The sequence below is a fragment of the Cyclopterus lumpus genome, chromosome 24 (genome assembly GCF_009769545.1).
Source record: "Cyclopterus lumpus isolate fCycLum1 chromosome 24, fCycLum1.pri, whole genome shotgun sequence".
Taxonomy (NCBI): Eukaryota; Metazoa; Chordata; class Actinopteri; order Perciformes; family Cyclopteridae; genus Cyclopterus; species Cyclopterus lumpus.
The window spans coordinates 2,751,256-2,770,275 of NC_046989.1; the positions used below are offsets into that span (position 1 = coordinate 2,751,256).

Below are 19,020 nucleotides of genomic sequence, written 5' to 3' on the forward strand. Positions count from 1 at the left end.
CAGTCAGGTCAACATGCAGCTTCACAGTAACAGTCAGGTCAACATGGAGCAGCAGCTTCACAGTAACAGTCAGGTCAACATGCAGCTTCACAGTAACAGTCAGGTCAACATGGAGCAGCAGCTTTGCAGTAACAGTCAGGTCAACATGCAGCAGCAGCTTCACAGTAACAGTCAGGTCAACATGTAGCAGCAGCTTCACAGTAACAGTCAGGTCAACATGCAGCAGCAGCTTCACAGTAACAGTCAGGTCAACATGCAGCAGCAGCTTCACAGTAACAGTCAGGTCAACATGTAGCAGCAGCTTCACAGTAACAGTCAGGTCAACATGCAGCTTCACAGTAACAGTCAGGTCAACATGGAGCAGCAGCTTTGCAGTAACAGTCAGGTCAACATGCAGCAGCAGCTTCACAGTAACAGTCAGGTCAACATGCAGCTTCACAGTAACAGTCAGGTCAACATGGAGCAGCAGCTTTGCAGTAACAGTCAGGTCAACATGCAGCAGCAGCTTCACAGTAACAGTCAGGTCAACATGCAGCAGCAGCTTCACAGGGAGTCAGGTCAACATGCAGCAGCAGCGTCACAGTAACAGTCAGATCAACATGCAGCTTCACAGTAACAGTCAGGTCAACATGCAGCTTCACAGTAACAGTCAGGTCAACATGGAGCAGCAGCTTTGCAGTAACAGTCAGGTCAACATGCAGCTTCACAGTAACAGTCAGGTCAACATGCAGCAGCAGCTTCACAGTAACAGTCAGGTCAACATGGAGCAGCAGCTTCACAGTAACAGTCAGGTCAACATGCAGCAGCAGCTTCACAGTAACAGTCAGGTCAACATGCAGCAGCAGCTTCACAGTAACAGTCAGGTCAACATGCAGCAGCAGCTTCACAGTAACAGTCAGATCAACATGCAGCTTCACAGTAACAGTCAGGTCAACATGCAGCAGCAGCTTCACAGTAACAGTCAGGTCAACATGCAGCTTCACAGTAACAGTCAGGTCAACATGGAGCAGCAGCTTTGCAGTAACAGTCAGGTCAACATGCAGCAGCAGCTTCACAGTAACAGTCAGGTCAACATGCAGCAGCAGCTTCACAGTAACAGTCAGGTCAACATGCAGCAGCAGCTTCACAGTAACAGTCAGATCAACATGCAGCTTCACAGTAACAGTCAGGTCAACATGCAGCAGCAGCTTCACAGTAACAGTCAGATCAACATGCAGCTTCACAGGTAGTCAGGTCAACATGCAACAACAGCTTCACAGTAACAGTCAGGTCAACATGCAGCTTCACAGGTAGTCAGGTCAACATGCAGCAGCAGCTTCACAGTAACAGTCAGATCAACATGCAGCTTCACAGTAACAGTCAGGTCAACATGCAGCAGCAGCTTCACAGTAACAGTCAGATCAACATGCAGCTTCACAGGTAGTCAGGTCAACATGCAACAACAGCTTCACAGTAACAGTCAGGTCAACATGCAGCTTCACAGGTAGTCAGGTCAACATGCAGCTTCACAGTAACAGTCAGGTCAACATGCAGCAGCAGCGTCACAGTAACAGTCAGGTCAACATGTAGCAGCAGCTTCACAGTAACAGTCAGGTCAACATGCAGCAGCAGCTTCACAGTAACAGTCAGGTCAACATGCAGCAGCAGCTTCACAGTAACAGTCAGGTCAACATGCAGCTTCACAGTAACAGTCAGGTCAACATGCAGCAGCAGCTTCACAGTAACAGTCAGGTCAACATGTAGCAGCAGCTTCACAGTAACAGTCAGGTCAACATGCAGCAGCAGCTTCACAGTAACAGTCAGGTCAACATGCAGCAGCAGCTTCACAGTAACAGTCAGGTCAACATGCAGCAGCAGCTTCACAGTAACAGTCAGGTCAACATGTAGCAGCAGCTTCACAGTAACAGTCAGGTCAACATGCAGCAGCAGCTTCACAGTAACAGTCAGGTCAACATGTAGCAGCAGCTTCACAGTAACAGTCAGGTCAACATGGAGCAGCAGCTTCACAGTAACAGTCAGGTCAACATGTAGCAGCAGCTTCACAGTAACAGTCAGGTCAGCATATCTATATATATCTATATAGATATAGATATATATATGACAATTGTGTCCGCGAGAGAGTAGCTGTAGCTCCAGTCAATCAGGTCAAGGCCTTCTCGTCGTGCATTATAGTCAAACTAATCGATTAAACGCATTGATCCCTCACCATGTCAAAGGCGCTGGACATCCACTTCTCAATGTCCTCCCCACTCGGATGAAAACCTTCCGCCGTCATCCGAATGATGTGTTTGAAAGCTTATTACTTTACTTCACTGTGTTACAGTCACGTGCTCTTTAATTCACACACGTCGCGCACCCACACTCGCGGGAAGGGGGAAGACAATATTGGACGGACCGGATCCAGACATGACCAATCGAGCTCGACAGGCCAGCGCAAATCCTCACGTCCACGCCGACGTTTCTGAAGCAGTCACGCTGGATATAAACCGGAAATGAAGGGACTTCACGTATACAATAAAGGTAGATAGAATATATATGTTTTATTTACTTTAGTTCTCTCTACTTCTAGCCATGATTTATGTTCTTTTCATAAAGGTTTAGGAACTTTAAAACAATAGTGATAGGAGGAAAAACAACGCCCGAAACTGTTTGGGGGCGAATGTCAGTTTTTTAATACTATAATACTATATAAACAATTGCACATGTACAAATGTAATACATTGTTAATATGAAACGGCAAAATACATGTAAATACATTTAAACTTACATGCCAGGGGGGAGACCGCAGAGAATAAAAAAAATAGACAGAAACAAAATATAATAAAATAAAAACTCTGATTGTGTAATTACAAACACATCACAGGCAATGCATGCCGCGACTGTTCTCGTGCCCTTTTTTGTTAGAACAGCATTTAAGAGTTTTAAGAAACATTTAAAACTCTTTGTAATAAAAAAAAAACCCACAAAAACGTAATAATAAATACATTTATGATATCTGCCCTTTTCTAAAAATGTTCTGTCATGGCTAAATAATCCAAATATCACCCGTTCAGAGAATAATGCAAAAATATATTTTGTCTTCGCCTGAAGATCTATAATTTGTGTATTTTATTTTGAAATCTGTAAACCGGAAGGTGTTGCTGTTTACGTTGCTCCGACAGACGTTGGCTCTTCTGACAGTTAGCATGGTGGCGAGAAGTTCCCAACGAGCCGAACACAAAGTTTAAAAAGTACCGCGTGGGGTTGTAGTTTGTGAACCTTCAACTTTCCAGGATGTTTTCGTCGGTCTGGAGTTTTATTAAACGCCACAAGAGGAAGTTTATTTTCACCGGCGTTGTAGTTGGAGGTAAACTGGCCTTCCGGTTAGCTTCTGAGCTAGCTAGCAGCTTTAGCCAACACGTCTCACTGCCCTGGAATTATGTCACAATTTAACGTTTTAGAGCGCGTGCGTTTTTTTATTATTTTTTTTAAATCCGCGTGTTTCACGAGCTTTTATTAATTAATTTTAATCGAGTCCGGCGTGACGTCACGCTCGTGAACTCATGAACTGAAACGAGGAAGAAAAACATGTCGGATTAATATTGGATGTAAATAAACTGCTGAGCAGCAACTAAAACGGGATTTCTACTTGTGTCAAGTATTTATATTAATAATAATAATTAATGATAATCAAGCATCTAAAGCGTACATATTATAATTATACTATATTGTATAATATATATACTTTATTATAGTTCATATATATATTATAATGTAATGTATATATTATATAATAATATATTGTATACAATATAATAATTATAATATATATTATATCATAGTATATTATATATAATATTTTATAATATAAGGTATTTAGGAGATTTAGTGGGCATAATTTATTCAGGGTAAAACAAACCCTGAATAAATAAAATTCATAAAATAAATACAATTTGTGTCTCAAGAATTCATACTGTTGGCGTCATCCATCCCAAAATATGACAAACAGCTGCACATTAAAGTGTGACTGGGGCTCGAGGTGCATGTACATTATGTATGTTGTGTAATATATATATTTGATCCCCAGGAGTTTACGTCCTGGGTAAATATGCCCAGAAGAAGATGGGCGAGTTCCAGGAGAACGAGGCGACGGAGTACATCGCTCAGGCCCGACGGCAGTTCCACTTCGAGAGCAACCAGAGGACCTGCAACATGACCGGTGACCCCCCCCCCTTTCTAGTTCTGTGCCTTATTATCACCATCGGCACCAAAACAATAAACCAAATAACACCGTGTGTGTGTGTGTGTGTGTGTGTGTGTCGCAGTGCTGTCGATGCTCCCTTCGCTGAAAGAAGCCGTCGTCAACCAGCTGAACTCAGAGAGCCTCACCGCTCTCCTCAAGGCCAAGTGAGTAGAGCCGCGTTGTTCGATGCCGCGCCGCTTCACCACCGCGTGGCGCTTCATGTGCTTTATGTGGAGGAATATGAAAGTGCGCTCTGAACGCTGCCTCGTGTGTTTCAGACCGGCCAACAAGCTGGAAATCTGGGAAGATTTAAAGATCATCAGTAAGTCGGAAAAACAATAAACATAAAATACGAAAAAGAAAAACAACAACTTGAGATTCGAGATCCGCCACTCGACCCCCCCCCCTGACGTGTGCCGCTTGGTCCGGTCCAGGTTTCACCCGCACCGTGGTGGCGGTCTACAGCACCTGCATGCTGGTGGTTCTGCTGAGAGTCCAGTTGAACGTCATCGGGGGGTACCTGTACCTGGACAACTCCGCGGGCAAGAACACCGCGGTGAGGAGCCGCGTGGTTGATTCCATATCGAGAGAGTTCCTCTCTCGTGGTAAAAAAACACAGATTATAAGTCTTCATTATTTTATTATTATTATTATTTTAAATCTCCCAGAATCCTCTGGCTCCTCCGGAGGTCCAGCAGCAGTACCTGTCCAGCATCCAACACCTACTGGGAGACGGTAGGATGGACACACACACACACACACTCAGACAGGCCCCCACCCCCCCACCCCCTCCCCCACACACACACACACTCATCGGGCTCCATTAAACATGTGTGCGTGTGTGTGTGTGTGTGTGTGTGTGTGTGTCTGCAGGTCTGATAGAGTTGATGACGGTCGTGAAGAAGGCGGTGCAGAGCGCTCTGGGAGGGTGAGTCTTTATTTGCGGTTGCATTTGATCAAATTGTTGCTTCATCTTTTTTTAATTGTTTTAGGCGATGAATGTGAACAGAGCTTCATTTAAATGAAGCGTGTAGTCTGTAGTCTGTAGTCTGTAGTCGTAGTCTGTAGTCGTAGTCTGAAGCCTGTTGCTGTGCAGCGTGTCCCTGAAGCAGAGCCTGTCTCTGCTGGAGCTGGAGCAGCAGCTGAGCTGGATCCGGGCGGAGGTGGAGGCCGGCTCGGAGCGGCCGATGTCCTGGTACATGCTGGCCGACGCCGAGGACGCGCTCGCCGACCAGGTCGGAGCGCCAAAACAACAACAACAACAACAACAACAACACACAAACAGACAACAACGCAGCGGAACCCCAGTAACCTGAGTGTCTCCTCTGTTCAGGCGTGCGGTCTCACAGAAAACGACCTCGCGACCATCCGACTGTTGAACGAGACGAGAGACATGCTGGACAGGTAAGAGAGTGTGTGTGTGTGTGTGTGTGTGTGTGTGTGTTTGGTTGTGCATGCACGTGTGTGTGGTTCTGATGTGCGTGTGTGCGTTCCGTGGTTCTGATGTGTGTGTGTCTGTGTGTGTGTATTCTGTGGTTCTAATGTGCGTATGTGTGGTTCTGATCTGTGTGTGTGTGTTCTGTGTTCTGTGTGTGTGTGTGTGTGTGTCTGTGTGTCTGTGTGTCTGTGACTCCAGTCCAGACTTCAACACCGTCCTCAACGCCACGTTAAACCGCGGTTTCTCTCGACTTCTCGACAACCTGGCCGAGTTCTTCCGCCCGCCTCCTGGTGACTCCGCCTCCAGCTTTGCACCCGACAGGTCAGCTGATTCTATTAATACACCAGAACCACCGATTGCGCAATTATTGTGTCCGTCAAACCTCTCAGTTGTTTCACATTTATGACGAAGGCTTTTCATTTGCTGACTTTTGTAACAGACACAACTTTCTTTGAAGTCTAACCTCTGACCTCCATGTGACCTCCATGTGACCTCCATGTTGACCTCCATGTGACCTCCATGTGACCTCCATGTTGACCTCCATGTTGACCTCCATGTTGACCTCCATGTTGACCTCCATGTGACCTCCATGTTGACCTCCATGTGACCTCCATGTGACCTCCATGTTGACCTCCATGTTGACCTCTATGTGACCTCCATGTGACCTCCATGTGACCTCTCTGTGACCTTCCTTTTGTTCCATCCAGCCTGTCTGCAGTCAGTCTGCCGCTGGCCAAGATCATCCCCATCGTCAACGGTCAGATCAACTACATCTGCAGTGAGACGCCGAGCCACTTCGTCCAGGTGAATATAAATATAAATATATATATATATATATATTTATATATATATATATATATAAAAATAAATATATATATATATATATTTATATACATATATATATATATATATATATATATATGTATATAAATATATATTTATATATATAAATATATATATATATTTATATATATATATATATTTATATATATATACATATATTTATATACATATATATATATATTTATATACATTTATATATATATATATAAATACCTTTTGGATGCAATGGACGCCACAAGAACCGATACTTAACTAGGTTTATGCACAAATTGTGACGAGGTGGCCGTGCTTGTTATTGAACATCTCCACAGGTTGCATTGAGTTGCATTGTGATGCGTTCAAGCTCTATGCAGTAAAAAATTAATATAATAGTTTAACGTATGAGTTTTAATGATATCAATGAGTACGTTTCTGGTATCCTAACTTCTCTGGAACCATCAGTCACGCACCAACAGCTTCGGCATCAAACAGCCGGTCCGATCGTAATTAACTGAAAGCTTCTGATTTTAATCACATTTTGTCTATTTCTTTTTTACTGTATTTATTATTATTGTTGTTTTCCATCTCAGGACCTGCTGATGAACGACCAGGTGAAGGAGTTCGCAGCCAACGTCTACGAGACGTTCAGCGCTCCACACGAGCTGCAGAAATAACCGGCCAAGCGTGAGGAGGAGGAGAAAAGAGGGATGGAAAACATTCATCCCTCTTTCCTTTCTGTGATCTCTCTTCTCCTCCGAACCCCCCGAAGACTTTTCTCTCTGCGACGGCAGAAATAACGAGTCCTTCCTGTGGATTTTGAACCTGGCGTGGGAAGAAGAGACTTAAAACCCCTCGGACCACACTGCATTCTGGGAAGTGGAGTCTTATCTACTCCCGAGAGGTGGGAAACAAACGCACGAACCCGAAAAAAGCGCGATGAAGGATCGCTCGGCGCCGTTCTCCCGTTTCTTCAAACGAGGTGACAGATTTTTTAGGATGATTTTTTTTTTCCCCCTGTTTCTATCAGCGGACGTGATTTCTGTTCTCGATTTACTCGATTTGCTCTTTCACAACTAAATTCAGGTGTCAGAGGGATGCGTTGGACCGATGGCGCACGGTGGTGTTTGATTAAATATGTTTTTGGTGCTAAACCATTTTGTTTTTGATTAGAAAAGAAATTAAATTAAATTCGACGGCTTGTGAGGTACATTTTGGTAGATTACAACTTTTAAAAACACGATATAAAGAGTAAGATCAAATCGTCATTGTGGAATCGATGCACACAGCGGCGATGTGAAGTTGTACCTGCGGTTCTTCTTTTGGCCAGAAGGTGTCGCTGTTCTCCCTCTGTTGTCCTCCTCTGGGCTTCATTCCAACACAGTTTCCTCCTGTGGATTTACACCCTAAAACTACAGTAATGGCCGCACTGATGTTTTTTAAATTGTTTTCCTCACAAATGGGAGAATATATTAATATATGTTTACACCGCTTCTTTTAGTTGTTGTTGTTGTTGTTGTTGTTGTTTTTCCCACTAGGTCTGTCTGGATGTGACTAATCAAATTAAGCCAAAACAATATCTGGGACCGGTGTGAGTCGTGCTCCGGAAAGGGGGGAAAAATAATAACAATAATAATAATAATAATCAATCCGCTGAAGTCCAGGGATGAATGCATACAGCCGAGTCAAAAAGTTACGAAACGCACGCTCCCCCACGTCTGTGGAGACGACGGTGGTCAGGTGACGGGTTTCGGCTCCACCGATTGGCCGCCGGGGCAACGCGGCCGGAATGTAAATCTCTGTGCGTATTAATCGATGCGATGCCTTTTCGAAGCGTCCTGTGTATGTTTGTAGAAATCTATTGAAGAGATAATAAAGTATGATTTAAATATACATTTTTGTTTGCCGTTGTGCTTTTAAATGTTTTTTTGTGTTGTGTTTTTTTGTGTTTAAGCCGGTGACTCGTCGGGGTCAGCAGGGGGCGCCGTTCTGCCAGAAACCCGACGTGAGCCGTGCGGCTGTAAAATTTCCCCGGATTAATTGGCCAATATTACCTGCGACGTTGGACGTAATTGAAGAACGGGAACTCCCGGTATCGAACACACTTCCTTAAAGTTTCGACTTATTCTTCCACCTAATTTAAAATGTAATAACAGGAACGATTATGTTTAATTATTATCCCAAAACTCCCTTTTACGCCCCTTTTTGCATATTTTGCAAGACAGATATTAAAGATGCTGAGAAATAATTAGGGAGAATGTCGGATTGTTGAAGTGTGTATATATATATATATATATATATATATATATATATATATATATATATAAATAAATGATCACACTGTTAACAATGTCAATCAAACCGCGACTAAGTTAAACTTCAAATTGTTATATATTGAATGCTTTTTTAAATTTTTATGTCAAAATCTTTGTTATCTTACTGTTATTCCACCACACATACTTTTAACATTAATAATAATGAACACGAATGGACATGTAATAATAATTACATGTTCAGGGCTTTTATTGTGAAATGTATTGACGTGAAAACACTGCTGCATAACTGCAGCTGATGGGAACATATATATATATATATATATACACATATATTCCAGTAAATTGGACAATTTCAAAATAAAAGTCACCAAAAGTTATAGCAATTCATCGAAGAAAGCATCGTAAGTCCGAGTGTCTCGTTGTGTCATCGGCCGTCTGAAGGAACTCCCGCATTGAAATGTCCGTTGGTGCAGGTCGACGCCTGAATGCATCGTCACATTTTGGAGAAAAGGGGGAAAAGCTTCATTGGAATATTTCCTTGTGGAAGTCCCGGTGAATTCTTTCGTGACAATTATGCTCTTAAATGTTTTTGGCACAAATAACACGGAGCCAAAGATGTTCCCCGGGTTTCCCCTTTGACCTCCGGCCAACAGGAAACGCTGTTACTTTGAAGGAACTGTTGCCGAACGCTCTCATCGGGACGAAAGTGCAAACAGAGGAAAAGGCCGGCGGATAAAAGATCTTCAGCGGCACTGCAACGGGTTTATTGATTTATTATCATTAAGACAAATACTTGACACCATTAAAACTATTGTGTGTGTGTGTGTGTGTGTGTGTGTGTGTGTGTGTGAAACTGAATACATAATCATGTTCAGTGACTCAGAAAGTGACATCATCTTCTCTACTGACCCTCTCACAGTTTTATTACCTTATAAGGAGAGAGATGAAGCATTTTTATTTATTTATTGGTGAGTAGATTAAATGGTTAAAAGAAAGAAATATCACAACGGATCTGCTGTCATGCAACATCAGTTAATATATGTATATATTTATATATATATATAAATATATATATATATGTATATCATTTACATTTATTAAGACGTCCGCCTCTAATTTGATGAAAGACTCTTCAATTTATTGAAAACAAATGTATTTATGATTAGATAAAAGTATTATTAGTACTCCATATGATAATGAATGAAAACACAGCTTTAATACTATAACTTGTCTTTATAGGAGAAGTTCTTAAGATTCTGTACTTTCATAAACACTGTAAAACTATTATAGTACTTATATGTACATGATGTATTTGGCCCCTTTGAGACAAACACATTTCTTATATACTTAATGCTAAATGTAGCTAAAAGAATCATTACGTTGTGGGGGCGTGCTGTTACGAATTAACCCTTAAAATGAACTTCATTCCAGACTTTATCTTCTCTACGGCCCTTCGTGAAGCACACATTGGTTATAAACTTAACCCTAAACGTCCCCGAATGCCTCCTAAATATTCATGGTTTACGTTGTGAGGACCTGCGTTTTTGCTACATTGTAGCGCCGTAAGACATTTGTCACACTGAAAGAATACGTGTTGCATTTGGCCCTTTGAGACACATTTGTTATGACCTCAAACCAAGCGCCTTCAAAATGCCTGGTTTACTGTGCGTTGTGGGGACCCCGAACGCGTGTCTGGTCCCCACAACGTCACTTTGTGAACTGACACTTGTGAGGACCCTCATTGAAGTAAACCACTCCCCCCAAACTCTTAACCCTTAACCACCGTGCCAACCCTGAATCAGCCCTTTGACACACACACACACACACACACTGTGACACACACACACACACACTGGTTAACAAACAGGCCGTGTGGCCTGTGTGATGTGTAACACACAGCTGCCAGTCAGCTGACGGACGATTGTCTGATACTGAAACTGTCGCGCTGACGAAATTGTTTCTCGCGACCCAAAATAGAGCCGAAGCGCGACGTAAACAAGCCGCTTCATGCGGAGCGGCAGAATGGAGCTTTTGTTCTGTTAAAAAACAGAAAAAAAGGTCTTTATTTGCTGAGTAACTGAGTCACGTTCAACACTGCAAGAAAACAACAGCTTCGGTTAAAATTAGACGACCGTGTGTGTCACAGTGTGTGTGTGTGTGTGCGTGTGTGTGTGTGTGTGTGTGTGTGTGTGTGTATCCACCCCTGTTGTTGAGCCGCACGGTTGTTTTTTTGTGTTGTTTTTTGAGCGGCTGCATGATGCTAAATCTCACCTCATCTCATCCACTAAAAGTAAAGACTAAAACTAAAGTTATAACGTGTGGCAGCAGGCGAGACTTTGGGGAAATTGGCCCATAAAAATAAATACAATGCACGAGGATTAAAAACAAAGGTTGAAGTCTCGTGTCAAACCTTAAATGTTTGACTACCCAGCAAAAGGATTGGTCAAATATTCACTTTATGTCTTTGACCCGTTGGTTTGTGGACTTGTTTATGATCGTCACCATCTTGGCTTTTGCTGGTTGACATCTTGTTATTTCCTCATTGCCATCTTGTTATTTCCTCATTGCCATCTTGGCTTTTGCTGGTTGACATCTTGTTATTTCCTCATTGCCATCTTGTTATTTCCTCATTGCCATCTTGTTTTTTGCTCATTGCCAGCTTGTTATTTCCTCATTGCCATCTTGGTTTTTCCTCATTGCCATCTTGTTATTTCCTCATTGCCATCTTGTTATTTCCTCATTGCCATCTTGTTTTTTGCTCATTGCCAGCTTGTTATTTCCTCATTGCCATCTTGGTTTTTCCTCATTGCCAGCTTGTTATTTTCTCATTGTCATCTTGGTTTTTGCTCATTGTCATCTTGGTTTTTGCTCATTGCCATCTTGTTATTTCCTCATTGCCATCTTGGTTTTTGCTCATTGCCATCTTGGTTTTTCCTCATTTTTTTGCTCATTGTCATCTTGGTTTTTCCTCATTGCCATCTTGGTTTTTGCTCATTGCCATCTTGTTTTTTGCTCATTGCCATTTTGTTATTTCCTCATTGCCATCTTGTTATTTCCTCATTGCCATCTTGGTTTTAGCTCATTGCCATCTTGTTTTTTTTGCTCATTTCCATCTTGTTATTTCCTCATTGCCATCTTGGTTTTTCTTCATTGCCATCTTGGTTTTTGCTCATTGCCATCTTGTTATTTCCTCATTGCCATCTTGGTTTTTCATCATTGCCATCTTGGTTTTTGCTCATTATCATCTTGGTTTTTGCTCATTGCCATCTTGTTTTTTGCTCATTGCCATCTTGTTATTCCCTCATTGCCATCTTGGTTTTTCCTCATTGCCATCTTGTTATTTCCTCATTGCCATCTTGGTTTTTCCTCATTGCCATCTTGTTATTTCCTCATTGCCATCTTGGTTTTTGCTCATTATCATCTTGGTTTTTGCTCATTGACATCTTGGTTTTTGCTCATTGCCATCTTGGTTTTTCCTCATTGCCATCTTGTTTTTTGCTCATTGTCATCTTGTTTTTTCCTCATTGCCATCTTGTTTTTGCTCAGTCATCTTGGTTTTTGCTCATTGCCATCTTGTTATTTCCTCATTGCCATCTTGTTTTTTGCTCATTGCCATTTTTTGCTCATTGCCATCATGTTTTTTGCTCATTGCCATCTTGTTTTTTGCTCATTGCCATCTTGTTATTTCCTCATTGCCATCTTGTTTTTTGCTCATTGCCATCATGTTTTTTGCTCATTGCCATCTTGGTTTTTGCTCATTGCCATATTGGTTTTTGCTCATTGCCATCTTGGTTTTTTCCCTGGTGAAACCTGCCGAGTGGCACGGTGACTCAGGTCATGTGATCTCTGAGCTGGCATTGAGTGGAACGTGGCCTCGTCAGGCTTTGAAAGTTCCCCCCTCAGTGGCACATTTCCTACCGAGACACGGTAGTCAGGTGTGTCCGAAACTTTCCCACACCATCATCATCATCATCATCACCATCATCACCATCACTGTGACTCAGCAGGTTTTCGGCTCAAGGTTCAATCAAGTTCATGGGAAGTTCTTGTCCAAACAAATATGATTTTTACCACAAAGGATCATTGGATTATTTAACAGTAATTAATATTGAGAATATCTACATTTAAGAATACTCTTCCACATGTTGCTATTGCTTTTATTACTTCTTCTACTATTGCTTGCAGTACTAGAACTGCTACTAGTGTTTATTAAGTAGAAGAACATGCATATTCATGACGGGGCTAATTCCTCGTTAGCTAGACACTAGGTAGCTACTGTTTATCGTATCGTCTCGTCACATGATCAAATAGAGACGAGACATTGGACAACATCAACATACTTTACATATTACCCAGCAATCATCATTGCATATCTGTAAAAAAAGAAACTGCCTCTTTTTGGCGCAATCTTTTTTGTTTTTATTCCGTTTGTGTCACGAATGTTTGTCAATTTAAAAAGTCAACAAAATGAGACTTTGTTGCAAAATGCTAAATAATCTTTTAAATTGACAAACATCATTTATGTAATTCATAGAAAAAGGATAAAAAAGTTATTTGTTTCTCCTGTGGTGGTCAAGTGGAAGGGGTGGGGCTTCTTGTCTCTATTGACGCCCCCTGCGCTATGCTACTGCTACCTTTGGTCTCATAATCTCCAGAACCTAGCCAGGACAACAACAACAACAACAACAACACACTGGCTGAAACTTCCACTCAGTGTGAGAACTGAGCCAGAAGTTCAGATTACGGTTTGCAGTATCAAGAGAACGAGATGGTCTTAAATTGCTTCTGCAGCCGTGACTCACGAGTAACTCCCGGCAATGAATCACTCACACTGAGGTCATCTTCTCACTCTTTTATGTGTCACTCCGCTCTCACTTTTGTTTCTTTTCTCTTCTTTCTCCATCCTTCCCTTTTTTCTCTCGAAGCCTAGGAGCTTCGTCATTTACTGTAATAGTAGTAAGGGCACGCTCAGGGCAACTGTGTGTGTGTGTGTGTGTGTGTCTGTCTGCATTATTGATTACCCCTGAGCACCACCAGTAATCTGTGTGCTGGAGTGTGATTGGCTGTGTGCAGTCAGGCCTCATTACCTGATAATCCATGGCCTCTGCCGATTGGACGCCGTCCGATCCCCTCGTTAGGAATTCATGATGATGCAGTCTGAGGTCACACCGCTGATCAGGAGGAGGTGATGTCATCTCACCTGAGCCGTCTGATTGGCCCAGAGTGACCCACACACGTGTATGTGTGTGTGTGTGTGTGTGTGTGTGTGTGTGTGTGTGTGTGTGTGTGTGTGTGTGTGTGCAGAGATGGATGGATGAAAGAATGGAAAATGACAAAATGAGGTGAAATGGAAAAGAGAAATAACCGACTAACGAGTGGAAATGTGAAATGATGAAATTAATGATTGTATCGCGACATTAAAAGATAACATTTTAAGCCGAATGGAAGACGACAACAGCGCGTGATTTGGTTGAGGTTTGTTTACATCAACGACATCACAACATGCAGTACAGCCAATGTACAGAATCCAGTTGATTGACAAGTCGGATTTCACATGCAGTGAATTTGCTTTGATGTAATAAATATTAAAAGAAAAAAAAGTAAAACAAAGTATTGCAAAACAAAAAAAATAGAAATATGAAAAAATAAAAGAAATTTAAATGTGAAATCAAAGAACATGTAAAAATATGAAAAACATTAGAAAAAATTGTGGATGGATGGATGGATGGATTATAAAGTTAAAATAGAAGGAAATATAAAAACAAATATGCAAAAATAAAATATATATCATGTTCAAGAAATATTAAATAGAAGAAGAATAAAAAGAAATTGGAAAAGAAAATTGGAAAAACTGTTTTAAATATACGTAAAGAAATACAATAAAATTAAGAAACAATACTATAAAAATCAACACAATACATCTGAATTAAAAATGTAATTAATGTACAAAGATTCACGGGACGAAATATCACAATAATATGCGACGTATAATATGCCACTAGAAGTAAAGTCACTATCTTAATATTAATAAAGCAACGTCGTGTTTGCTGTGCACAACATGCACGTGCTTTTATTAGCCAGTGACGTCATCCGTGACCGCGGGTCTATTCACAGGTGGCACGCCTCACTGCGCGGTGACGTCACGTCTTTTTTTACGCCACTTGTTGTACGAGACAAATAAAGATCGGTAGTGTTTGACGTCACTGATACTTAAAACGGGGCGCGTGGCTGTGCGCGTGCGCGCGTCGCAGCTGCCACGGCCGTGTAACCCAGTTCCACACATGGTCTAAAAATAGCGGCCGCGAGCCCGCCGGATGTGACGCAGGCTGCGGGAGCCTGGGAATCCTGGGACGCGTCCCATTTCTAAAACAGCTGGTTTCCCCTCACGGCCCTTCGGCTCTCAGACGTTTCTACACGAAACATAAACATATGAGGATATTATTATATTATTATTATTACTCTGCAGTATCAATATAGAAATATAAACTATAATTTGAATTATAATATAATATTATCATTATTATAAGATAATGAATTATTTGGTTCTCCAAGTTGTTGCTGCCTCAGAAAAACTACTCTTCCTTTTGTAATATAATTATATATGATATTATCGTTTAACATTCGTTGATAAAATGGTTAAAATGATTACAACATTTAAAACCTACAACAGTACAAATACATCAAAACAGAATGAAACATTTAAATAATACAGAAACAAAAGTAAAAAACATAACTTAAAAACTAAAAAAGCCTAACTCAAGATTGCGGGAAGATAAAGGAAACAAAGAATGTGAACCTTTCATAATGGAACGCGGCCCTCTCTCTCTCTCTCTCTCTCTCTCTCTCTCTCTCTCTCCCTCTGTAATCTGTCCGTCTGCGTTTCAGGGGTGGAAGTCTGCAGGGCGTGAAGGTGTTGTTGCCACGGTAACAGCCATGTCAACATAAACAGGGAGAGAGTGAGAGAAATAATGAGCTGGCAGGAGATCCATGGGAAATAAAATGCTCTGTATGAACTCGATGTTTATATATATATATATATATATATATATATATATATATATAAAATATAAATATATATAAATAAAGCTCCTCCAATGTTTCAAAAAGGCCGCTAAATCTTTTCCTAAATAAATATACTTTTTTCTTTTATAACATCAACAGATGACCAATTAACTTTGTTAAAATCATTAGTTTATTTGAATGTTAATTGATTTCAAAGGTTTTAGCAACTTTAAGGTGTTTACATTCTACCTTTAAAAAGAAAAGGTTGGACATTGTTTTTTAGGCCGGTTCTAGTATTTTTAGTAACAAATAAATACATAAATAACAATCCTAGCATTATGGAGTAAGTTTATGAACATAATTTAGACCTTTACTTTGAAAGAAACAATGAGGTAATGCTTTATTTTGGTGATCTGTAAATTCCTAATCATTTTCCCCGGTTATTCTAGTTTCAGCCTGCTTCGCTGAGCGCATGAAAAAGTATTTAACAAAATGTAAAATATATAGCTGATAATGAAAAACATTTAACATGCGTTCATGAAGCAGTAATTCACTCAAATGCCTCAAGGCAAAAGAGGGAAGGAAGGAAGGAAGGAAGGAAGGAAGGAAGGAAGGAAGGAAGGAAGGAAGGAAGGAAGGAAGGAAGAGAAAAGGAAGAACGGCAGAGGGAAGGAAGAGAGGGAGAAGGAAGGAAGAATGGGAGAAGGAAGGAAGGAAGATACATGGGAGAAGGAAGGAAGGAAGAGAAATGGGAGAATGGAAGAGGGAAGGAAGGAAGGAAGGAAGGAAGGGAGGAAGGGAGGAAGGAAGGAAGAGAAAAGGAAGAACGGGAGAGGGAAGGAAGAGAGGGAGAGGGAAGGAAGAATGGGAGAAGGAAGGAAGGAATATACATGGGAGAAGAAAGGAAGGAAGAGAAATGGGAGAATGGAAGAGGGAAGGAAGGAAGGAAGGAAGGGAGGAAGGAAGGAAGGAAGGAAGGAAGGAAGGAAGGAAGGAAGGAAGAGAAAAGGAAGAACGGGAGAGGGAAGAAAGAGAGGGAGAGGGAAGGAAGAATGGGAGAAGGAAGGAAGGAAGATACATGGGAGAAGGAAGGAAGGAAGAGAAAAGGAAGAACGGGAGAGGGAAGGAAGAGAGGGAGAGGGAAGGAAGAATGGGAGAAGGAAGGAATATACATGGGAGAAGAAAGGAAGGAAGAGAAATGGGAGAATGGAAGGAAGGAAGGAAGGAAGGAAGGAAGGAAGGAAGGAAGGAAGGAAGGGAGGAAGGAAGGAAGAGAAAAGGAAGAACGGGAGAGGGAAGAAAGAGAGGGAGAGGGAAGGAAGAATGGGAGAAGGAAGTAAGGAAGATACATGGGAGAAGGAAGGAAGGAAGAGAAATGGGAGAATGGAAGAGGGAAGGAAGGAAGGAAGGAAGGGAGGAAGGGAGGAAGGAAGGAAGGAAGGAAGAGAAAAGGAAGAACGAGGGAGAGGGAAGGAAGAATGGGAGAACGAAGGAATGAAGGAAGGAAGATACATGGGAGAATGGAAGAGGGAAGAAAGGAAGGAAGGAAGGGAGGAAGGGAGGAAGGAAGGAAGAGAAAAGGAAGAACGGGAGAGGGAAGGAAGAGAGGGAGAGGGAAGGAAGAATGGGAGAAGGAAGGAAGGAAGGAAGGAATATACATGGGAGACGAAAGGAAGGAAGAGAAATGGGAGAATGGAAGGAAGGAAGGAAGGAAGGAAGAGAAAAGGAAGAACGGGAGAGGGAAGGAAGAGAGGGAGAGGGAAGGAAGAATGGGAGAACGAAGGAATGAAGGAAGGAAGATACATGGGAGAAGGAAGGAAGGAAGAGAAATGGGTGAATGGAAGAGGGAAGGAAGGAAGGAAGGAAGAGAAAAGGAAGAACGGGAGAGGGAAGGAAGAGAGGGAGAGGGTAGGAAGAATGGGAGAAGGAAGGAATGAAGGAAGGAAGATACATGGAAGAAGGAAGGAAGAATGGGAGAAGGAAGGAAGGAAGGAAGCAAGATACATGGGAGAAGGAAGGAAGGAAGAGAAATGGGTGAATGGAAGAAGGAAGGAAGGAAGGAAGGAAGGAAGGAAGGAAGGAAAGGAAAGGAAGAGAGGGAGATGGAAGGAAGTGAAAAGGAAGAATGGGACAAGGAAGAATGGGACAAGGAAGGAAGGAAGGAAGATAAATGGAACAATGAGAAAACGAAGGAAGGAAGGAAGAAGTCAAATAAGAAAGGGAAGGAAATGAGGAACGACTAGTGCAGGGAAGGAATAAAGGAAGGAGTGAGGAAATGAGGGAGGAGTGTTGTTCCGTCTGTGAAGTCGAGCTCACCGGTTTGATCCGGGTCCAAACAGACATTCATGAATCCTGAATTATGCTCATTTAAATATTTAAGTGCTCTATTAAAAACTATTTTTTAGAAAGTTTAAAAAAAGTTAGTTTCATTAGATTGTTTTCAATGTTTTTTTTCTTCAGATTTCAGTATTTTTAGACTTGTGTAAATGAATAAAAACATTAAAATAAATACTGGCTTGTATTATTATAACAAATAAAGTAAATAAATAGAATGACATTTTAGAAAACAGTAAATTTAGGCAAAACATGATGCTAATAAAAGAACCCTTATTGTCTCGGGGTTCTCGAGGACGTCTCGGTTCTCGACGTCACAATCCTGCCGAGGTGTCGGGAACCCGACCCGACCACCGTGTGTCCATGTGACGCTCGGGAAGCAACGGCAGACGTTCAGCAACTAAAAGGACATTTAAAATAAAAATATATCATCTTTTTTAAAAATATTTTCTGCACAAACAAATTACATTTTTTTTTAAAAATCTCATAAACCTTCAAAATCACTTGTTCTTGGCCTGAAAACTGTTGCAAACAAACACAGAAACACATCTTTGTGGTTTCCGGAGCTGATATCAAAAGGTCATGAAGATATTTGCAAGTTCGTCCACTTTAAAAAAAAGTTAAAAATGTGAAATAAACACTTTTCCATTTCACAGGCAGCAGCAGGAGGAAGTGATGTGTAAGTAATACGCCCACAGATGACATAACTCTCCCTTGAAAAGCTTTTATTTTGGCGAGAAAGCACCAATATGTGACCAGAAGAAAATAAAAGAGAATAAGAAATTATGTACTTGCAGCGTATGTGCGTTTGTGTGTGTTTGTGTGTGTTTGTGTGCATTTGTGTGTGTTTGTGTGCGTTTGTGCTTCGTTTCTTCCTGTTTTCCTCAAAGAGGAGGAAGAAGTACTCACGTCTTTTGATTTAGTGAATA

General features: G+C 41.4%; 2 protein-coding genes across 5 annotated transcripts in view; one reads left to right on the plus strand and one right to left on the minus strand.

The window, feature by feature from the left end:
• The window catches only part of adat2 (adenosine deaminase tRNA specific 2), a 5,654-nt gene extending 3,223 nt beyond the window's left edge, over positions 1-2,431 (minus strand). For both annotated transcript variants that reach the window (XM_034528336.1, XM_034528337.1), the window contains exon 1: positions 2,207-2,431. In XM_034528336.1, coding sequence (XP_034384227.1) covers positions 2,207-2,275 — 69 coding nt within the window. In that variant the 5' untranslated portion in view covers positions 2,276-2,431. The remainder of the gene's footprint in view (positions 1-2,206) is intronic.
• A 688-nt stretch (positions 2,432-3,119) lies between these two features.
• On the plus strand, positions 3,120-8,372 carry pex3 (peroxisomal biogenesis factor 3). Of its 3 annotated transcripts, none has more exons than XM_034528291.1 (12): positions 3,120-3,346; positions 4,067-4,198; positions 4,305-4,386; positions 4,501-4,544; positions 4,657-4,778; positions 4,891-4,957; positions 5,096-5,150; positions 5,319-5,457; positions 5,556-5,626; positions 5,859-5,981; positions 6,368-6,464; positions 7,073-8,372. In XM_034528291.1, the coding sequence occupies exons 1-12, from the start codon at positions 3,274-3,276 to the stop codon at positions 7,154-7,156; spliced, it is 1,089 nt and encodes a 362-aa protein (XP_034384182.1). In that variant the 5' UTR covers positions 3,120-3,273; the 3' UTR covers positions 7,157-8,372. The 3 variants fall into 3 exon arrangements, 2 of the variants coding, with proteins under 2 accessions (XP_034384182.1, XP_034384183.1); XR_004609059.1 differs by having other exon boundaries at positions 3,149-3,346; positions 6,100-6,464; positions 7,073-7,100; XM_034528292.1 differs by lacking the exon at positions 5,859-5,981 and having other exon boundaries at positions 3,149-3,346.
• The last annotated feature ends 10,648 nt before the right edge of the window (positions 8,373-19,020 follow it).